This window comes from Austrofundulus limnaeus, unplaced genomic scaffold, assembly GCF_001266775.1.
Source record: "Austrofundulus limnaeus strain Quisiro unplaced genomic scaffold, Austrofundulus_limnaeus-1.0 Scaffold32, whole genome shotgun sequence".
Classification (NCBI taxonomy): Eukaryota; Metazoa; Chordata; class Actinopteri; order Cyprinodontiformes; family Rivulidae; genus Austrofundulus; species Austrofundulus limnaeus.
The window spans coordinates 1,579,207-1,602,260 of record NW_013952434.1 but is presented as its reverse complement, the minus strand read 5'-3'; the positions used below and the strand labels follow the sequence as shown (position 1 = coordinate 1,602,260).

The window sequence follows — 23,054 nt, the reverse complement described above, 5'->3', positions numbered from 1 at the left end:
CAAGAATCTGAAAATGTAATTAGGTCATTTTGACCAAATTTGACTTAATCCTCATTTTGATGTGATGGGTGACAAATGTGCTCAAAATATTTCTGCTGCTTGGTTTGTGACAACAGGAGGCTCAGTCTTACGCAGATGACAACAGCCTACTTTTCATGGAGACGTCAGCCAAAACATCTATGAATGTGAATGAGATATTTATGGCTATTGGTAAGTTGTGCATTTATACATTAATAGTCTGGTTCAGCTTGGTGTTTAATGTCCTAAGTGTATTATGTAGGGTTTAAAAAAAATGAACGTTTGCCTTTTTTTTTTTTTGTAGCAAAGAGATTGCCGAAAAGTGAGCCTCAAGCTTCAGGAGGCACCAGTGGTCGAACCCGAGGAGTGGACCTGACAGAAACTGCCCAGCCAGCCAAGGCTCCATGCTGCTCAAACTAACATGAAGAACACACTTTCTAGACCTGTACACTAGTAACTAATGTGGTCCATGCCCCCAGATGCCACTGCAGCTACTAATGCAATGTGTCAGCCGTTGTTTAAAACAAGGAAAGATGCCTTGTGTCTCCCCCACCTCCTCACTTTGTTTCTTTCTTGCAGTAGCAAAGTCGGTGCCATCTCACTGATGTTCCTGCCTCATGCGTTGTGGTTCTGCTGCTGCCTGGGGAAGCCTCCTAACCACTCTCTTACTTTCTACCATCCAGCTGGTTGCATCTATGAGTTAGTTTGGGTGATCGGCTGTCGCAGATATTAGACACACGAGTCCCGTCCATCATCTTCGCTCCAACTTGTACAGAAGAGTTTCATTTTAAGGAAGTGATCACTTCCTGTTTCTAAAATAGCCTGAGATCTTACTACTGCTTTTTTTTTTTACACCAGTCTTCTGTTTTGGTCATTTTTGATGATTCTTGTTTACTAGGAGTTGGTTTAAATTCTGGACTCATGTACTTGTATATTTATATGGGCTAAAATAGAAAAAAAAAATTTACATTGTGGTCTGCAGTAGCACAAAACATATAGTAGGGACTAAAAATATTTCTGTTGAAACTGAGAGACTAAAAATCGTGGACTACAGGTCTTTCAAAKTCACGCCCCCATTTTATTCCTCATTTCTCCTTATTAAACTAAAATTAGCGCTAGTGTACAATTGCTGCCTCCACCTGTAGGCGTCATTCTGGGACTGTGCCTGCTTGTAGTTTGTCCATAGTAGCATTGTGCAATGTTTTGCAGTGTTACTCTCTGATATGAGTATCTGCAAGGACAATTGTGCAGTCTCCTAAGGAACACATCAACAACCACCTCTCCATTCAATATACGTCGTGGCCTTTTGTAAATCTTGTGTGGTCCATCTCTGATGAAACAGGGGTTATTTAGTTATGTCACTTGATGGTTTCAGTTTATGCAATTATCCTTTTCCATCGTGTCACTGTAGCTGGACCGCTGCGAGGTTTGCACAGCTTTTAAAGAAAAAAAAAGATGGTGGTAGTGAGTGGGGGTGGTGCAATACATGAGGTCTTTCATGTTAATGGAATCCTAATTATTTGACACCTTGTTTAGAAAAGTGCTTTAGACACATTCGTGTGTCCCTTTTGTTCTAACTTTGCCTGGGCTGGCTGGTGACTGATTTCATATATAAACTTAGTAACATGCACATTAGTGTGTGTGCATGTTTGAACACACATTTGCACAATAAAAACACACGTCGACTTCTCCCTCCTATCTGCACATTTAATTTTTTTCCCCAACTTTAACACCTTTGTAGATCAGCTACAGTCTGTTACCTTTTCTGCACCAATGTCAAGCTCTTACATGTTTTCCTTGTCCCCTTTAGAAATTGTTACACACAAACACACACACACACACACACACACAATTTACATAGAATACTTCTAGACAATATCTTTTTGTACTGATCTGTCTTACTCATGCCTTGCACTAATAATGCTCATGAATTTATGTTGTCATAATCTCAGTGTTATAAATATATACATAATATAAATATATAAATAATATACTGTAAATATGGTGTTGCAGTGTAGTCTTTTTTATTTTCCTAGTGACAGGACTAATGCTTGCTAAGGAGTTGTCTAGATAATCATTAAGAAGGAAAAGAAATGTACAGTTAGCAAGAAAACCAGCCACAATCTGGGTTTGAAGTTTTGTTGCTGTCTCCTTTTTCACGAACGGTTAAATTATAATCAGTGGTGGTCTTTATAAATATATGTAGTGTTATTAACAACAAAATTACATCACATTTATTCAGATGTCTGTCTTGTACCCTTTCTCAGAAAAGAAAAATGATATACCCCAACATTGGTTTCTTGTTTTATTTTATTTTATTATTTTTTGTTTGTTTGTTTCCAAATAAAGTTTTTGTTGCCTTATTTTATTTCCAGAGCTACTGGTGGCAAAAGTTCCAGAGGAGCGGGTTAAAATTAAAATTTGCTTGTCTGCTTTTTCCAAACTTTTAGCATTGTAACAGTAATGCAGGAAACCTGTAAAATAAATAGCACAATATGAATATACATTTTAAAAATCAATTAATTGTAAGCACTTTGCATAAGTGCACATTTAAATGCAGCCTTACAGTACTATCATAATAAATTTAAACATTTATTATAATCAGGCAGTTTGTGTGGGCATGTATTAAGTGGTATTTTTTATTTAAGTTGTCTTAAAAAAGTAAAATGGTTTAGAATTTAGGGAACTGCCAAACATTTTTGTACATTTGACCTTGAATTTTTGCTCCAATTGGCTGGATTTTGTGACCCCTTGAGTTGCAGATGAGGCTGGCCTGGTCCCTTTGGCGCCCCCTGGTGGARGAAAATGGCGCCGCAGCCTGGAATTGAAAATAAGGATGAGCGCCATGTCTGATCCTCCGCTTGTGGAATAGAAGCGGACGGCGGAGCGATCGTTTCCCCGGGGCCTGTGCTCCCCTTCGGGTTTCGGGGTGACTTCCATGGCTGACACCGCAGGGATCCAGCAAGGTTCGCCGGCCATCGGAGCCGCGGGCCTGGTTCCGGCCGCTCCCGGAGCAGGGGGGACAGAAGGTTCCGGCGCCGCTGGAGGATCCGCACGTATCGCCGCGAAGAAGGCGCAACTCCGCTCGTCACCGCGGCCGAAGAAACTGGAAAAACTCGGAGTGTATTCATCCTGCAAAGTACGCGCAGCTTGCACACATGATACTTGGGAATTAAGTTTTACGTGCTTGTTCCAAAATAAAAGGCATGTTGGGCTTGGTTGCAATAGTTTGCTAAATGCAAGCGCAGCAAAGGAAGCCATTGCCGCACTTAGTTTGTCTTTTTTAATTATTAGGCACGACGCATTTTGGTGAAAAATGATGCAGATTTTTAACATATTGTCATAATTGCTCTAGGACTCTTTGTCAGGGGCCTTTTCTCTGCAGACTAGTGTTTTTGGTTATTTTTTACAGTACAGTTTCTGTCACGGTGGGGGGTTGGTGAGCGTAAACATTGGCTTGACGCTGGGTTTTGGGGAGTTGCTGGAAGTGAGCGCAGGGGGGCTGAACCCGAGCCCGTGTTGGTGACCGAGCGGTCTCGTGCTTCTACCGGAGGATTTCCCGGTCTCCCGACCGTCTGTTGGAGCGCAGCGGCGAGCACACAGGGGAGTTTATTTGGGCTTGTGCAGCGTATGATCCGCAGAGACGGAGTCTTTGTTTTGACAGGGAGACAGCTGCTGCGGTGGGCGGAGTTTGTTGTCGTTTCAGTGCGCATGCGCAGAACTGCACAGCCAGCTGACCGCGGTGACAACAAGCCTCTGCTGTGTTTTCTACCAGTTTCCTTTAATCCGAGTGACCTTTCAAAGTTTAAACATGTATAGTATTGTGTAAAAGTTTTAAATCAACCCAAACATATTTAACCTTCATTTTTAAAGAAGACAGACTTTTAATTTTTTACTTATTTATTTATTTTATTTATTTATTTCGGTTTTCCTCAGTTTTTTTTTTTTTACCTTTTCACTCATTTACTGTTCATCTGTAAAACCATGGTGTTTAAAATATGTTTTTGTGCTGCATTATGTGTTGTTTGTGTAGGAACATGACAAATCCTAAGACTAAAATCAAAGAAACTAGACTCAAGACTTTTGACCAACATTATGACTCTTAAAATTTGAAGCTTTTCAAAGTAAAATAGGTAAATTGTTTAATTTTAAATGCTATTATGACAATATCTGCATCATCCCTTTGTTCCTTTTCACTGTGATAATTAACTGTGAAAATATATTCGACAAATTCTTGGTGGATTTGCTCATTTATTTGCTTCTCCTTAAACTTGTTTCTGCTCGTTTTAGGCTGAAGGACCCTGTAAGTGTAATGGATGGAAAAGTCAGAACCCCCCTCCCACACCCCCTCAAACAGACCAGCAGTCCAGCACAGTTAACCTGCAGGAGCCCTGTCGGAGCTGCTCACACACTTTGGGTATGTGAGCGTGACAAGAACATAATCCTACAGAAGAAAAAAGTTCATCCGGTGTTACTAAAAGCGTTGACATTCTGTTCTTTCCCAGGCGATCACGTGACCCACCTTGAAAATGTTGCAGAGGAGGAAATGAACCGACTTTTAGGAATTGTCCTGGATGTGGAGTATCTGTACACGTGTGTTCACAAAGAAGAGGACGCTGACACAAAACAAGTCTACTTTTCACTTTTTAAAGTAATTTCCTGTTTTTACTGTCCATCTTTTTTAACAATTAAGTTTGTCAAACTCTGCGTTAAGATACTATTATTGTGTTTACCTTCCAGCTGTTGAGAAAATCCATCCTTCAGATGGGCAAACCAATGTTAGAAGCACAAGAGAGTCCTCCATTTGAAAAACCCAGCATCGAGCAGGTAAAGTTTATTAAAGACACAAACTTCCATTTCGTCTTCACTTAAAATCCAGCCTCAAATTCTTTCTCCCTCTGTTTGTTTACTGAAAAGGGAGTGAACAATTTTGTCCAGTATAAATTCAGCCATCTCCCATCAAAGGAACGTCAAACCATCATGGAGCTGGCTAAGATGTTTCTGAACCAGATCAACTACTGGCAGCTGGAAACGCCCTCCCAGCGACGCCAAAGGGTGCCTAATGATGACGCGGCTGGCTACAAAGCCAACTACACACGGTGGGACTGAGCAGATGAGCCTGCAGCCTGCTTTAGTTCCATTTCCTGTGCATTTTAAAAGAAAAAACAATCATGTGTTTGTCCTGTTTGWAGATGGCTGTGCTACTGCAACGTGCCTCAGTTCTGCGACAGCCTGCCCCGCTACGAGACCACTCAGATCTTCGGCCGGACCCTGCTGCGTTCTGTGTTCACTGTGATGAGGAAGCAGCTGCTGGAGCAGGCCCGACAGGAAAAGGACAAGCTCCCCCCTGAGAAACGCACACTCATTCTCACACACTTTCCAAAGTAAGAGATGCAAAATGATCATTTAAAAATCCAAGCGTTCACAAAGAATGTGGACTATAAACTGTGTGATGTTAAAACATGGCCGCTTCCCTGCTGTTAGAATATAGTAATTCTAAGTTTGTGGTTTCTTTGCTCAGGTTCTTGTCCATGCTGGAGGAGGAGGTGTACAGTCATAGCTCTCCTATCTGGAGCCAAGACTTCTTGGCAGGAGCTGCAGGAGGGCAGATACCCATTCACACAGGTAACACACCCACACACCTGTCAACACCCTTGATTATTTTCATTCCTTTATGATGGCAAGACAAAATAAGACGTTCCCTCTTTGTGTGCAGTGATTAGTGCTCCTCCAGTGTCCAGGCCCATATACTACAGCACCAGTCCTGTGTCAGTGGACCCGTCCACCTGCGGCAGCGTCAGTCCCGCCAGGAAACCTGCCTCCGTCCTGGAGTCAAACTCAGGTATTACAAAGAAAACTGGAATTTTAATCCACYTCTACTCCATTTAAATAAAAGAAAATGAGATTTGATTATATAAAYTGGCTTTTTTAAAAGAGTTGATTCGTCAGCCAAAACGTGAGGCGAAAGAAACTCCAGGATATTTTAATCATGGGCCACTGAGCGTCAATTTTAAATGCTGTTTTGTCTTGTTTGTACTCTGGTGATGTATATTATGAGGAAATAGAAATTAATCTTGTGATCTGTGTTTATAGTTGGAGAAAAGCGTAAAGCATCAGAACCTCTTCATCACGAAGAGAACAAGAGACCCAGGGTGCTGGGTGACATCCCCATGGACCTCATCAACGAAGTCATGGCAACCATCACTGACCCCGCTGCCATTCCAGAGGTAACCTGTTGATCTTTGTGTGGCTTAAAGCTTTCCTCAGGGTCTTTCACRAGTGCCTCTACAGGATGGGTGGACTTGGCTGAACTCTGTTCATCACGGCTCGGGTGGTTTTTCATAACAGCTCTAGTGGGTGGGTTCMTCGTTAAGTTGGACAGTACCAGGGTCTGAAAATTGATGCCACACACCTTACCAGCTGGTGGTGGTTATGTTCCAAGCTTTTTGCCAGTCACCATTAAACATATTAAAAGAAGAAGACCCCCCCAAAAAATGCAACACAACAATGGAGGACATGGTAGCATTGTTATTGCAAATGGCAGATCGGGTTGTCGTGAGAGTAGCTCCTTTGATGCAACCAGTGACTCACCCCCTAACCAGTCAGTGACCGACAGKCTTCTGATGTCATGTTTTCAGGCCAGCATGTTACACTTAGAACCACAGCGAAGTAAATCATGAAAAAGGGGCCGGTTCCACGAATCCTTGCTAGTAGAAAATTGGAAAAGCTTTGGAAGCATGTAGAGCCAAGTCAAACCATGCTGTAGAGCAAGGCTATTCTACTAAATTGCTCTGGGGGCCACAGTTACTGCAGGCCAACAGCTCAGGGGCCGAACATCCAACTATTAGTCGTTACATAAATAAACCAAGTATTACAAAAATCTTTGAAATAGTTTATTTTGCTGCATTTAATCATGAATAAAACATACAGAACCCTATAAAAGTAGTGATAATTAAACAATATCAAAATCAAAAAGAACACATTAGGCCTCCTGTTTAAAACAAATATTATTTTGACATCTCTGACTTGCCAAATTTTATACCGATTTTATTTTCACTTTCATAGTTTTATCTTCAACTGCTTGTAATTTTAACTGTCTTGAGTGTTCATAGAAATGTTTTTTACCAGCTTCTAGCCAAGATTCGGATGTTTCTGTAGATTACAATGTCCAACTAAACTTCGAGTAATTAAAGTAGAAAACCGGGGGTTTGGGCTTAAGAGATGAATGAACCAATTGGCAGCCGAACCGCCAGTTGAATAGCCCTGCTGTAGAGGCACTAGTGAAAAGAGGCAAAACAGTCTTTAAGGCCCTGACAATAGTGCCTACTAACTCTAAACCTGTCAGATCTTCTAAAAAGGTGTTTTTGTGACATAAACAAGATGATCAATATTTTCACCTCCACTCCTGGTCAGACCAGTCTGCTGTCGGCTCACTCTGCTCGTGACGAAGCAGCCCGCCTCGAGGAGCGGAGAGGAGTGATCGAGTTCCACGTCATCGGGAACTCCCTCAACCAGAAGCCCAACAAGAGGATCTTGATGTGGCTCGTCGGCCTTCAGAACGTCTTCTCCCACCAGCTTCCACGCATGCCCAAGGAGTACATCACCCGGCTGGTCTTTGACCCGTGAGTGTTTCTAACCGTGCTCCATCATCACTCTTGCACGCAGAGGTAAAAAGAAAAGATCTCGTTTTCCTGCAGAAAACACAAGACCCTSTCGTTGATCAAGGACGGGAGAGTTATCGGAGGAATCTGCTTCAGGATGTTTCCATCGCAGGGGTTCACAGAGATCGTCTTTTGTGCCGTCACATCAAACGAACAGGTCAAGGTGAGAGTGTGCCCTGCTGTTGTTTGCTTTCAGCTACACCTGTGCAGCCAGAGTCTGATCTTTGGCTGTTTCTCTGCAGGGTTATGGAACCCATCTGATGAACCACCTGAAGGAATATCACATAAAGCATGAAATACTCAACTTTCTTACTTATGCTGATGAATATGCAATCGGTTACTTCAAGAAACAGGTAATGGAATTTGTCGATTAAARTACGTCGACGCCTCTATTGCTGCAGAAAGTAAATAAAGAGCCCTCTCCTCATCCTTCTCAGGGTTTCTCAAAGGACATCAAAGTTCCCAAAGCAAAGTACGTGGGCTACATCAAAGACTATGAAGGAGCCACGCTCATGGGCTGTGARCTCAACCCCAGCATCCCTTACACAGAGTTCTCTGTTATCATCAAGAAGCAGAAGGAGGTGCGTGGGTGAAATCTGAATAAAGGCTCTCAAGTTTACGTCTCCCTCCTTCTTGCTGCCTTTCTAATTCACCCATCTTCTTTTAAACCCCTTTTTAGATCATCAAGAAGCTGATCGAAAGGAAGCAAGCTCAGATCCGAAAGGTCTACCCGGGCCTGTCCTGTTTTAAGGATGGAGTCCGGCAGATTCCCATCGAGAGCATTCCTGGCATTCGTATGTTACTATGAGCTATGCACTGTATGGAACTCACTCAGTTATCAGCCATGGTTGATCATTTTTTCTGATTTGATTTACCGACAGGTGAGACCGGCTGGAAGCCAGCAGGCAAAGGGTAAGACTGTGAAACTTTGCTTTTATGCATTGCTGCAACTAATAATTTATTTAATGGATTCCATACAATGGCAAGACTACTGTTAATGTTCTGGTTGCCACAGACACTGATCATGGATATAATAAACTAGGTATAATAAACTAGTTTTCTTTTTCTCCTTGCTGTTGCAGGAAAGAACTGAAGGACCCGGACCAGCTGTACAGCACTCTAAAAAATATTCTTCAGCATGTGAAGGTGAGGGACACAAACTCAGCTCTGACAATGTCCAAAAGGCAACTTAAATCAAAGACTAATTAGGATAATGAGTCTTTATACCTGTATAGTCTGAAAGTGTGTAATTTATCCATTTTTGTGATAAAGTCTTTCAACTTTTGTTGTTTTGCTTCTTTTCTGCACCTACATCTCCTGTTCTGTTCACAACCTGACTTGTTTTAGAGTCACCAGAATGCCTGGCCTTTCATGGAGCCTGTGAAGAAAACAGAAGCTCCTGGTTACTACCAAGTCATTCGTTTCCCTATGGGTATGTACAATCACGATTTTTTTACCGTCATGTTAAATACAATCGCTAGATCTAAAAAAAGAATCCCCAGTTTTAATGTTTAGTTTTGAATGGGTTAAACTCTTGTAAAAAAAATAAATAAAACATTTCCTCCCCTTAAAATGACTGATGCAACCTTTATGGTTTGAAGGCTTAAGTTGAGCAAATGGAGCTGGAGAGGTATATTTACAACTTGATTTGGCAAAATTACCCCTCATAAACCTTATGGAACTCATTTCCAGTATTACCACAAATACATCAAAGTGCCTGCTTTCCTTTCGACTTCCAGATCTGAAGACGATGAGCGAGCGTCTGAAGAGCAGGTACTACACCACGCGCAAGCTGTTCATGGCCGACATGCAGCGCATCTTCACCAACTGCCGCGAATACAACCCTCCRGAAAGCGAGTACTACAAGTGTGCCAACATACTGGAGAAGTTCTTCTACACCAAGATCAAAGAAGCGGGGCTCATTGAGAAATAGAGGGAAGAGGTTTTTTTTTTTTTCCCCCTTCAGGGCTGAAAGGGATGAGGTCAGAGGTGAAGTAAACGAGAAGAAAAAGCCTACTGACCGCGGAATGGGAAGGTTTCACAAGCATGTTGCAAACGTGTCTTAAAATCAGCTCTGTTGCGTTTGATGCCGGCGCAGATCTGGAATCAGAATTTCAGATATTTACTTGGTAAAAGCGACCAAGAAGGCCTGATTAAACACAAGCATTGTGTGTTTGTATTTCAACACTTATCCCAGAGGGAGGATCAACACAGGGTGTCAGACATTTGAAACGTCAAGACAGGTTTTCTGATTAGGTGCTGAAGGCATCGAGAACGACGGCTGGTTGAATATTTATCTTGTTTGACTATGTGTCCTTGGCTGTTTTTTCCTGTTAACTGGAGCGGGGCTGTCACATGAAGTTTTTTTAAGTGTTACCTATGAGGAAAAGGAGTGTTTTTCCAACTCTTTGCTTTGATGAGCATGTAAAGCACCAGTAGGGTGAAAGTTTGTCTGTGATGAGTTCGTCCTGCCAAAAGAGGAATACAAATTTTAAATTTGTACATATTTTAATAATTTTCAAAGCACTTATGCCAATTGTATATTTTTAATATCTACATTTTCTTTTTCTTTACGCCACAAACAGCAGCTTGACTATCCAAATGCACTTTTAGTTAAAAATGTAGCCTCTTCTCATTTCTAAAAATGAATTACACTGTCGACTAAAAACTAATTTAATTATCTAGAGTCTATTCTTATTTATGTGCCGTTTCAGAAGAGTAATGCTTAGGACAAAAGTCTTAATTTATTGTCTTATTTTTGTCCTGCAGATGGAGATTGATAACTTTATACTTTGGAGAAAAACAAAAATTGTGCAATACTTTGTAGTTTTGCTGTTTTGTAAAAAAAAAAGTGTTTGTACTTTCCAAACTTTAGGGGAAAAAAAACAATCTTTTGTAATATGTCTGTAAAAATGATCTTGAGCTCTTTGTACAATCGTTTCATTGACGTAGATTTAGCCTATTTTATAGACTGAATAAAACAAATGCAAGGCTAACTTGGTGTTTTTTGCTTTCCTACTCGGTGTTAATGAAGGAAATTCAGTTTATTATGTTTGGGAGAATGTTTATTATCACGAACAAGTTAAAAAGGGAGATCAAACAACATGTGAATATTCAGCTTTCCCTTATAAAAGAAACCTAAAAAAAATTAAAAAAAATGATCATCTTTAGGAAACATTTGTCACTACATTTAATCAAACACAATTTAAAGAAAAAAGTAACAATAGCAACTACAACAAAGAATCTACAACCAATCTCAGTTGCTCAAAGAAACCACTGAGAGGTAAACAAAAGCACTTCTTAACCAACAAATCACCAAAAAGCAGTTTTCAGCGACATCCAACAAAAGACTCATTGTACTTCTCTAATGACTGCCGGCTGCTCACAGACACCTTGTTCTTCTGCACAGACTTCCTCCCAGACTTCTGCTTGAAAACAGGAGAGTTGAGGAACTGTGTGTCTGTGAATTTGTCGCCACGGCGAAGTTTTCTGTTAGAGAAGAATTTAATTGTTAAACATTATTAAAGCTGTAAAAAAAACATCAATGAGAGCAGACTCTCAGTGTGAACGTACGCRTTTAATGAAGGTTCCTTATAGTCGACCGTCATGGTGCAGCGCCGCTTGCGAACAGGGACGGGGGTGGAGCATCGAACATCTGAGGGACGTGAGCCGCCAGAGAAGTTACGAAAGGGTGTAGGTTGCATATTGGTCACATCACACAGACCTAAGCCCCGCCCTTCTGTCTTGACACCACCCACACCTGCAGAAATGTGGGGAAAGATGAAAGATGTTGTGCACTTACATTCAAAAGTGAACTCTAAGAACCCAGAGAAGTGAAAATAGGATCAAAATATGAACATCCCAGCTGACCAAAGCTATTCTCCGGTGTGACGGTTTGAACAAGTGAAAAGTGATTTGGGAGCAAATCAACAAAAACCAACTTACGTTTCTGGACTGTTTTGAGTCTCCATGGCGTTTGGTGGGGTACAAGTGAAGACGCTTCACATGAGTCTTTTCTAAAATTGGACAGGACGTTGCTTATTCTCATCATCTCAGCATCAACCAGAGGACTGACAGGAAGCAAACACTCCTCCATCTTCTCTCTGTGAGGTTCTGAAACAAACAAACACATCCAACTTTAGGTTATCATTTACAATCTGATCAAGAAATACACATCTTTACAGTAAATGCTGAACAAATATTTTGTATTCGGTTCTCAGCTTGTTTCATTGACGAACAGGCATCTACATTATGCTTCATTATGTAAAAAAATATACTTTCAGTAAGACTTATTATATTGTTATTGCAGAAGAAAAAAAAACTATTACCGTGGCTGTTTTCTTGTTCCAACCTCTCAGAGACGTTAGCGAGGGCAGAATCAGGCAAGTGATGAAGTTTAGTTTCACACTTTTCAGGCTTGGCCACTTTGAAAACGGACTCTTCACCTGTGAAAACTGCAGTTGATTATCATTATTTGTAACATAGGAAACAGAAAGCAAGCACAAACATGAAGCTGTAAATGATAAATTTAAATACTCACCAGAAAACTCCTCACTTTTTTTTTCTTTCCTTTTGACAACGTTCGAGGACCAGCGTTTGCGAGTGGTGATCCCTTTGGTCCCGTCAGGAGAAATCTGCCTCCATCTTGATTTCTGCGGGACATAAAGGCTGTCCTCTGACTCTGAAGATGGAGATGAGCTGGTGTCACTTTGTTCTGAAACAGCCGGTGCAGCTTTAATTTGTGCCTCCTCATTTTTGGGTGTGGCCGGCGGACAGTCCTCTGTTTTAGCCTTAAATGGCGTRATGTGGACAGCCTCTTCACAGTCAAAGTCAAAGGTGTCATTCATTCCAAGTGATGTGTTTAGCTTGTTACTCTGTGCTGGAGGTGCTGTTTTGGCCCGTGTGGCTGCACGTTCCCGAGTCTTCGAGCGGGCTCTGGGTTTGGGGTTCTCCCATGGTTTCTTTAACGGGGCGCGCTCTGGTTTGCGGCCTCTCTCAGGTTTCTGTGAAGCTGGTTCTGTTTTGGAGCGAGGCTGCTGCTGGGTTTGTTTCCTGTTTGGTTGTTTGGACTTTTTGGTAGGGGCAGGCTCAGGAGTGGAGTGATGGATTTCCTCAGTGTCGCTGAGATCTGCTGCTTCTGCTCCTTGTTGGTTTTCAGTCAGGTCTTTACTGTCACTGTGAATAGGACTTGGTATTATAGCCCCAAGTCCTGCAACTGGGTCTCCCTCACTCAGCAAGGCTGGCTGTCGGAGCCACTCAGATCTCCTCCTGCTTCTTCTGTCTGTGTTTCGACGCCTCACACCAACAGTAGACGGTAAGGTAATCTCTATGCCACAAAACTCTTCATTCGTTTTTGGGGGCGAAGGATCTGTGTGAACAAACAAAAACAKCAACATTACTTACGATAAATTCCTAGAAACAAATAGGAGTGATGAAATATGGCTAAAAGAATTCCACTCAAGGGAAAAACAAACCTGCACAACTCTGAGAAGCTTCACTCAGAATGTGCTCATGGAGTTTCTGGCTGCTCCTTCTGTAGATTGGAYGGTAAAGTATGTTGACAGTTAAAGTGTACAGTGCAGAATACAACCGTGTTTTTAGATCTAATTTTAATGCTCACCTTGCTGAATCCAGATGCTTCTGAGTTTCCACAAGGATGTCTGCAGGTTTGGCCTATTTCAGCACAGAGAGAAACTTAACATACTGAAACAATTGAATTATTTTACAATGTTTACTAGGGGTGTAAGAAAATATCGATACACTGAAATATCGCGATATTTCATTTCCCGATACTGTATCGATATTCTAAAGTCCTGTATCGATTTTTTATCAAGGTTTAAAATGTCAATTTTCCTGCCAGCCGTTCATTTTTATGTTGTAGTTCAGCCTCTGACCACTAGTTAACCAGCAGTGAGCCAGCCATTTGGCTCCTCTACTTCTTGAGCGCCAGAGAGTAAGGGTAGCATTAGCATTGTAAGTAAACATTAGCTTTTCTTTTTTCAGTAAGGTTTTTATTTAATATAATTTTTGGACAAAAAAAATCACAATATATCGCAATATACTGCCTTGCTTACAGTATCCCAATATATCGGGATATATCGTATCGTGACCACTCTGTTATATGTATCGTATCGCCAAATTCTTGCCAATACACAGCCCTAATGTTTACAAGGTTGTCTAAACTGTAAGACTTAAAATTTTATTAGCTAGACTAGGACAATCTAAATTGTTGTTCTTGTACAGCAAACTATTATTTGTACCTCTGAAGTACTGGCTGCCAGAGCTTCCTGCTCTTTCAGCTTCCTCTTCAGGAGAAGCAGGTGAAGGAACAGGGCTTGCTGTTCCCCCTTCAGCTGCAGGATCACYGCATGGGCCTGCCTCACTTTCTCCTTTTCAGCTTGAAGAGCTACAGCTAGCAGCTGGTTGTTCTGCTGCACACCTTTCAGGATGGTGTGTGTAGAACTGGGCCCTGGGAGAAAGTTTGGGACAGACAACAAATCCATCACYCCTGCACATTACAGCCGCCTAAAAACCATTTATGTGCATCATCAAAACAGACGCGATTAAATKAATGCACCACAGAAATTTTGATCCCAAATAAAATTGCGACATTTATGATTGTTTACCGCTGTTCTTGTTTATCATCCTTGATCGTTTCATGCTCGGATTTGCAGCACTGGCTACTCGTTTAACCCTCTTCTCCTTCATCCGTTCCTTGATGTCTTCCAGAGTCTGCTGGAAGGATTTCTTCTGAGGCCGCTCTCTGTCCATGGCTTAGCAGGTCTATGTTCAGTATCAAAGTAAATATTATTTAGGTGCTCAGTAGCGAGAAACAATGACACAGCTGTACGTGTTATGCTAACATCATAGGCTAGCTAGCTAGCTAGCTCACAAGCTAAGTAAACGTTTTAGCTTGACGAGGCGCTAGCTAGGCTTTTAACTCATATATAAATGTATATATTATATAAAAACGAAATAAATATAACCTTACCAGAAACTGTATAACCAGGGAATTTTACTTTAAATGTTTTTAAGATAGAAAAGAAGAAAAATATGCAGCAAAACAATCCATTTCATCACAGCTTCCTTTCAGTTGGTTGATGTTCGAATTCGGAGCCGCGACTGCTGATTGGTGGAGGTTTGGAACGACGTCACTTCCTTTGRGTGAAGTAACAGTTTTTGCTCGCTAGATGGTGGTAATAAACAGAAAATAAACCACGTTCTTCCAAAGGAGCAGTGAACTGGTTGTTATTCCTTATTCGTTTTATCCTTTGGGTCCAAACAGCACACATTAATACAGCACTACAATTATCTAATTATAACTCTTGGCGTCTCAATCAGTCCTCTTTCACCCTTTTCCTGCCTGTCAACTGGGAACAAACAAAACACACTGGAGATGTGTACCACTAGGAAATGAAGGCCTAATAAACTCAAGACTGTAGMTTATGAGTGAACATTAATTTCCGTGGAGCTCATGCGGCTCCTCTGATATTAGTGTTTATAATTKACCTCTGTAGATAAGAGTTTATAATGTAAAGCGTGTAGATGGAGCTAAACTGTTAATCTCAATGACGAGCAGAGTTTTCAGTCGTGTTCTTTGAGATTCTAATAAAAACCTCTGAAGGTTTGTTCAAGCTAAGATTTCACTTCAGMGAAGAAGTTAATTAACTTTTGTTTCTGACACTTTTCCTAAGTGTCTGCGTTCCTGCCCTCTTGCTTTTGACGTTGGGCCTAAACAAACACCCCCATGCTTTCATGCATTTACACAGCTGTTCCTGTTAAAGCCACCTTGTGTTCATAGCAACAACCATTAACACCCTCCTAAGCTTTTGCTAAGTAAATGTTCCATAAATACTGGAATACTTTATGATACTTAAAGACTGATGATTTCAACTGCATTAAAAGTCAAACATCTTGCTTTTGGCAAGATGCAAGAAAGAAATTAGCACTATTGCTGCAGGACCCCGACTAACAGCATCCATTTGGATGCTCTGTCAATGAGCGTCCAAGAAAGTGTCCGTACAAACCAAATGATTGGCACCGGACCATTTTATTGCACTTTTTACATAAACAACGGAGCTCCCAAACTAAAATTGTGGTTAAAAAAGGTTTTAATTATTTAAATATAATACATCATGCCTAAAAGAACTGATGAATGAGTATTTGGTCACAAAAATTATACAAAAAAGTTACAATTCTATTATTAACAGAAATGTACTGTAATAAAGTGAGCTTTTTGGAAAAGTGAGAAAAGTTAACTGACATAAACAGAGTTTATTTTCTTGCTAGAGCTTGTTTTGGCAGCTTAAATTTATTTTTTCTAATTCTCTGTTGGGGCATGCAGCTCGGTGATGTAATGCTTGTTGCCTTGATGGTTCCTGGAGTTTGCGGTTTCTCCCTGAACCTGCTCGCATCTCCTGCAGGTTTCGGTTCCATTCCTGCGCTCAGAACAGGGAAAAATGTTCACGTGCCATCTCTCACCAGAGTTCATGAAAAACTAGGAACATGCAAAATGTTCCCAGTTACTGTATGTTTTTCAGATGGATTTCTGACAATGAACAATACAGCTGGCATGACTCGGGTGAAGAAACTGTTTTGGTTTGGTGGGTGTGCGCCAGTTTCTATTAGATTCTTGGAAACAAAGTCTGCACATTATAATCAACTACAAATTAGGAGAAATTTCCAGGAAGGGRCAAAAATTACAAAACAGCTTTTCTATTTCAAATTATGCAATTTATTTCAGGAACTGCACAAAAATAGCTTTTCTAAATAAATCTCCAGTTCATTTAATCCCTAATTTTTTACCTTTTTTTTCTCACAGAATCATGCACGGTCTGGCCTCCTGCATGCACAGATGGGCTGCAGCACACTGAGGCCACAAAGGATTTTGTTAAAGCTCGAGTGTCGCCGGTGTCACCCAGTGAAAACAAATGACTCCAGCGGGGTGTCTCAGCTGTGAAACAGACCTGCACGTTTCAGGCTTGCACCCTGAAGAGCAGCAAATGAGCAGTTCTGTCTCTGCAGAGTTTGATGCTTTCTGTGCATTTTTTCCCTCCCCAATATTTCCACAACGCTCAATGGAGGATTTGTAGCATTTAAACTTTATTAATGCAAAAAAAAAGATGAAAAATTACAACATATGTGTGATTTCAGTAACAGGTGTGCCCTTTTAGAGAAGGTTCAAGAACTAAGTAGGCATTCTGTTACAAAGTGACCGTGCAACCTGTAATGACGCACTGTTTTAACAATAACATCATCACTTGGGTTTATTTAAAAGGTAATATTCTTGCTAAAAGCCAGCAAATGTTGCAGCTGTTCCCCGTACACTGTGTGTGTTTTGTGAGTCAGTTTTTAAAGAGCAAAAAGAATAAGAGAGCAAAGGAGGAGGAGGCACTTATAATGTCAGGCAGCCAGAGGGACTCCTCAGGTTTTTGCTCAGCTTGCTTTAATGGACAAATCCATCACAGTCATTTCATGCCACCTCTTACTATCCACATGTCAGCTGCCTGGAGAAAAAACTTATTATCACAGGTACAGAAAATGAAGGTGTTCATTAAAAAACAGAAGAAATAGCTCGAGCTTTGTGGCAGYGGGAGGCATAAAGGTGAAACAAGGATAAAAAGACAAACTGACAATGAACTTTAAATCATATGAATACTTCTTTTATGCAGCWGAAATGTTCAAATGTGTTCAGCTTTTTACGACGAAATTGTATAATTAATGAAGCTAGCAGACCTTGAAAGGAGTACATWTTGCCTGCTACCTTGCAAGTCTACATTTTAAACAGAAGTCTTGTGCGACTGTTTAAGCACAATTTGTGATGCGTTTGTCCATCTGATGTGAGCTAAACTCCGTTTCTTCTTCAGAGAGCTATCTATAACAGGAAAGATATTAATCAAYCACAATACTTGAAAGAAACCCCACTTTATAAAAACCTAAGCTTTCGCTTCAATTTCCATCCAAGCAGATATTTAGCAAAAACACTCCTGTCCAGTGTGACCGGCCAAAAATATGATCATCTACTTCTGCTACCAGATGAAAAGAATTAAGTCTAATCTGCGTTTTTACCTCTGTTGGGGCCTAAAACACACACAGTYCTGCTTTTTATTATGGAAAATGGGCAAATGGTGCCACACAAACAATTTGTTTTAATGGAATCATAACACTGGCTGTGTAATCAACCCTTACACACAAATCCGGCACCAAACAAAAGTCCAGTAACTCTGATTATTGCTTGTTTTACTGGCCCTACATCAACAAGAAATTTAGTGCTGATTATTGAGCAACTCCTCTCTTGACTTTTAGGAAGAGTGAAGAAATTAAATTGTGTTACGTATACTAAAAAATKTCAGTATCTCATGAAAAGCTCATCAAAACAAATCAGGTTTTGTCTCGTTCTATGTTTTATAACAGTGTGATGAAACCTTTTATTTTCCGTTTGAACAGAAAGTCAATATAAAGCTAAATTGTCTAAATTGCTAACAAATCTAACATAGGGCGCTCATTTGCCATCACATCCATTTGAGGCCAAATGACAGCAGCCCTGAGTCTCAAAGACACACAATTGCTTCTCTGTGGGCTGCAGCCATTATGCCTTCCAGTTTGCTCTCAAACACCCCGCTGGGCCATTTACTTCACAGCCAACTTCCCCTCCTTTTACTGATCTGTTGCTCCGTGCCATAACCGATGCAGTGCCCTCCTGCAGGGCCGGAAAAACCTCACAGGGTCTTAACAAATCCTGTCTGGTTGCCGCAGGAGAGCAGCTAAGGCAGCGCAGGGAAGAAGTGGAAGTGACATTTGAGTCTGAACTTTCAACTTGTGCTTCCTGGATGGCTTTGACGTGTGCTGACCCAGACGGATGGCACTTAATGTGCCCACAGCTCCTCCCYGGCCATTCTGCACCCGAGATGGAGGAGCAGTGAGTACTGCACCGATCAGCTGGTGTTAACCTTTGGACAGTTTGTTATCAACCACCAAGGCAATAAAAAGCAGGTTTCCAAATAAATATACACAAATGCACCTTTGTGTCTCCAAAGCCTAATAATGGCCATATTTGTCCTATTTGTTAAATTTAGCCAAAGCGTTAGAACAATGAGCTGTTTAATGGGCTTTTAAATGTGCTGGCAGGCAGAGATTTTTTTTTTTTTTGAGGTTACATTAAAGAGAGCCAAGCTACATTGGCATACAGACGTCCGGAGACCGGGGGTGTAAATGTGTAGAAGGCACAAAGAGCTCTTAAAGGCAAACTGATAAATCATCAACAACCTTCTGTAACAAATGTTCCAAAATACAAACACGAAGGCAGACATTTTGTATGTTTACAGTTGCTGCTCTTAAGAAAAAATGCAAAAAAATAATAATAATAAAAAATAGGTTGGGTTCTGTGTAAAGGTTATGAAAAATAAATATCTTACCTGCTGCAAATAGCAAACATTGTGTTTGTTTTAGGTATTTTTTTTAGCATAACTATTAATTTTAGCACATTCCTCATAATAAATTGGACATTATTATATTTCTTGTTCAGTTATCTGTATAAAAACTCGAGTAGTTCAAACTTCAATGTAGTAAATCTGCTTCCAACAATCACAACCCACACCATCCAGTTTTTGCAGCTACCCTCTGAAAATGAAAGCAACRTCTGCCCAGAAAATTGGAGACTATAAGAAGATAGTGCAGTGTTATCAGGAGCCCTTTTCCCTGGGCTGTAAGGTAATTAGAAAAAGGCAGTTAACAGAATGAATGGGAGGGTGGGGGGGTCAAATGGAGGTCTGAAGACCAAGAGAAGTTTTTAAAAAACTGCTTTTAGAAAAAAAAATGCTAATCAATTCCCAGGTCAACAGAGAGAAAACAAAATACTTCAACAAGATTTTGCAGAATGTGGAGTGTCTGCTCTTTTGTGCAGCTCTAGTTGAATTTTATCCTCAYGGAGGAGGTTTAAAAAAATACTCATTTGCATCCTTGTAAAGAAAAATTAAAGAAAGAAAAACGTATTCGAAGCTGATGAATAAACATCCAAACTAGCCTGGTGCATTTTGGAGACAAAGCTGGGACTGATGAATTTAAAACATGAACTCGGGCTGATCAAAGATGTATGGATGAAAAATAAAAGGTGCCAAGAACTCTGTTAAACACAGAGAACAGCTCCTGCTTTGGTCTGCGTTGTAGTCAGCAACACAAAAAAATACTTGTACTACTAAAAAGTATTAAAGCAAAATGATTCAAACTCCAGAATAGAGTAATATTTCAACTTCTTTTCCTATTATATGTTAACAAAAGCCATGTCAGAACATTTTTGCTGTTGTATTTTAAATCCCTCCGTCCATGTTTTTTACGAGATTTTTTCTTTCCATCTCTCATTTCTGTTGCTCGTTGTGTTGCTGCATTCACCACCTTTGTTTTATGATTTGGACTCAAACACGCTGCGTGGAAGTCAAAAACGCTTCATGCCAAGAGCTTATTACAATCATTTTTTACGACGGAGAGCAAGAAAAAGCTGCCCTCATGGCATCCACTGCTCCGCTCTGAAGCTTTGTAGTCCCTCCAGGTAGATTCCCCGAATGCCAAGTAATACCCGAGCTTACTCGGGTATTTCTGATGCACGTTGATGTGTTCGTGTTTCCCTGCCGCGGCATTCGAAGATGCAGCGAGAGGTCACGGGTTGCATTGTGCAGTAAGCGAAGAAAGATGACAGAAGGTGAAGGAGAAACGGGGAGTGAAGGCTGGCGAGCGAACAAGCCAGAGCGTTAGAGGGGCCAGCGTAGCTCTGGATTCCAACAGCCTGAGGAGAGCTGAGCATCCCACACACAGATGTTCACAAACACCACGCCAGGTAATTAATAATCATGACAATAATGATGGCTGTGACAACTGGGAGAAGTGAGAGGCTGTGATTGATCAAACCATAAGTGGTTTACTTTGGAGCGTCTGCAGAAAACAGAGGTAAACGCTCRCGAGCTAATTAATTGGGGTCAGTTGGCTGTCGAAAGACGAAAACAAGAAGAAAGTATGAGGAGTCAGGAAAAACTGAGACAATATTTAACACCAACCAATCAGACACACACGTTTTGTCAGCTCGGTGCTGGGTTTGATACAGCAGCACACTCGCAGCCAAATGTAATAAACGTCATCAGTGAGACATAAAATAACATCARAACATTCCTGCGAGGATTTATCAGAGTGTTTGAGGAAGCCTTCAGAGATTCTGAACTATGACTTCGTCCCCCTTTTTTTGKTTTGTTTTGTTAGGGAAATGCCTGAACACGGAGCAAAAAAGAGTGCTACTAAAGAGAAACGGAGGATGAACTGGGTTTATGTCAGAAAATAGTGATTTATGAGTTTGGAATGAGGCGACATCTGACAACATCTTTGTCTAGTTTTCTTCACCCTTCAGCAGAAGAAACTTTAAATTTACATTATATGTTTTATCTAAGTGTAAAATTTTCATCGAGAAATAAATGAAATATAGTTAATGTTGATATATTTTGGCACTAATTTGATGAATAGATTGGTTTTGGGGTAAGAAAGCTTTTCAATTTCAAAAACAAACAAATAAAAACGTATAAAACTAAAAGCGTATAAAACAATGCAGTGAAACTAATGGAAAAACATGATGTAAAAGTTGTCCCTGCTTACAGYTTGGACACTTTTAGTTAAGTCAACCTTGAACCAAAAGACAAACAATTAAATAGTYCTCGCAACAATTTAAACCAGATTAGAGTGTTTATTTGGCTGGAAAGTAGGGAACACATTTCGCACATTTTGTCACCTCAAGAGATTTAAAATCTTAATCTTTAGCTGAATTAGTGGAGGTCTCTGACCCTAATTAGTGTATCTCGCAAATTTTCCAAGGAATTCTCAGTTAAATGCTCCTTCAAGCAGCTACTGATTTGAAAAACTGATACACACTCAGCAGATGAAGATTACAAAAAGTTAGCAAAAGGTTTTACAGTAAAAAACCCTGTGAGGGTGGAAATTTGACTAAAAACAGCAATAAAACAAATCATGTGTTTCATGTGTTTGCAGTTTATGCGTTTAGAGATTCTATACTTTAAAAGAACTATCTCRACATTTAACACCCTCTTTCTTTGCTTATTATTGGATTCATATTAACTCTRCTACACAGGTAGCCACTGGCTCAACCGTAAAACAAACAATAGTCAGATATAGTCTCTCTCTGACTGTGCATACAAGAAACGTGCTAAGCACGTTTTTTTTTTTTTGTTTTTTTTTGATTGGCATCTTGATTAACACCAGCTTTCTTTAGTTCCATCATCATAAAACTGGATTTGTACTTTGAAAGTTGCAAGACAAACATTATTTCATTTTGACCTTGCAGGCTATGCAAGAGCCCGTTCTGTGCACAAGCTCCTGGCAGAACCTTTTTCTTGCAACACTGTGCAAAAAAAATGGAGTWGAAGGGGAAGGCTTGTGTCTGAATCTTCTCAAATCAAGCGAAATAATCTGCCACTGCAGTAAGGCAATTGCACTTCATGAAATAAGGGCAATTTCCAGGCTAATGAGATTAATAATCTTGCACCTGATCAATCTCAAAAATAGATTAAAAAKAATTTTTGGTTGCATATAATAAGATTGGTTAGATTGACATTTTTTGCAGTGCATCACTGTTGGTGACGTACAACCACTGTTTCCCACAGGAGTTCAAAAGACTGGTTCTGTGTGAAAAAAAATTCACCATCGCTTGCAGTCCACACCTTTTCACTAGGATCTTTTGTGGACAAATGCAGGCTCATTAGCACCGTGTGCAACAATAAATCTGCCGTCCAAAAGGTACACAGACTGCGAATCAAACCTGCTGAGAAAGACAAAACAACAAATATGGAGGAAATAATGTGTGGGGAAAAGGTTTTCCAAATTGTACGTAGGGTGCCAAGTCTTTTGCTTCTGTTTTCCTTCTTTATAACTTGACAGTCATCACACCACRTAAACTATAATGAGTCAAGCTGAGTCGGCAATCAGTTTCAAATATGTGAGATGGAAAACGTTATTTTTGCTTAACCCCTCAACGGTCCTCCGTTTTGACCCTGTATGAAATCAGTTAAAGRCCTAAAAACATGACAGATTTCCCTCAATTGAAGTCAGCATGTTTTGCATATCAGCTTTTATTTGCTTTGACAGAAATTTTGACCCAGTTTCCCAAAGGATTTGCAGACCGCTGTTTTTGATTTTCTGAAAAAAAGAGAAAAAAAAAAAAACACGCAGCTATTGATGTCACACGAGTACGCCATTCTGCATCTTTTTACACTGGATCTGGTGCACCACTCTGACAGCAACATGTGTGTATCCACCTTTACACCACACACACACGCACACGCACACACACACACACACACACACACACACACACACACACACACA

General features: G+C 40.5%; 2 protein-coding genes across 4 annotated transcripts; one reads left to right on the top strand and one right to left on the bottom strand.

The window, feature by feature from the left end:
• The first annotated feature begins 87 nt into the window (after positions 1-87).
• kat2b (K(lysine) acetyltransferase 2B) lies at positions 88-10,675 on the top strand. The gene is made up of 19 exons (XM_014005782.1): positions 88-210; positions 323-3,157; positions 4,309-4,435; positions 4,524-4,669; positions 4,759-4,845; positions 4,936-5,117; positions 5,211-5,402; positions 5,540-5,643; positions 5,735-5,860; positions 6,112-6,245; positions 7,432-7,640; positions 7,716-7,842; positions 7,922-8,032; positions 8,117-8,260; positions 8,359-8,473; positions 8,561-8,591; positions 8,762-8,825; positions 9,027-9,111; positions 9,419-10,675. Exons 2-19 carry the CDS (start codon positions 2,957-2,959, stop codon positions 9,610-9,612), a joined length of 2,379 nt encoding a protein of 792 aa, XP_013861236.1. The 5' UTR covers positions 88-210; positions 323-2,956; the 3' UTR covers positions 9,613-10,675.
• A 47-nt stretch (positions 10,676-10,722) lies between these two features.
• sgo1 (shugoshin 1) lies at positions 10,723-14,808 on the bottom strand. Of its 3 annotated transcripts, none has more exons than XM_014005783.1 (10): positions 14,671-14,808; positions 14,306-14,462; positions 13,940-14,148; positions 13,300-13,352; positions 13,154-13,212; positions 12,220-13,047; positions 12,008-12,133; positions 11,625-11,792; positions 11,253-11,439; positions 10,723-11,168 (listed from the first exon to the last, which is right to left on the bottom strand). In XM_014005783.1, exons 2-10 carry the CDS (start codon positions 14,448-14,450, stop codon positions 11,009-11,011), a joined length of 1,935 nt encoding a protein of 644 aa, XP_013861237.1. In that variant the 5' UTR covers positions 14,451-14,462; positions 14,671-14,808; the 3' UTR covers positions 10,723-11,008. The 3 variants fall into 3 exon arrangements, with proteins under 3 accessions (XP_013861237.1, XP_013861239.1, XP_013861238.1); XM_014005785.1 differs by having other exon boundaries at positions 11,253-11,334; XM_014005784.1 differs by having other exon boundaries at positions 12,008-12,124.
• Positions 14,809-23,054: the final 8,246 nt, after the last annotated feature.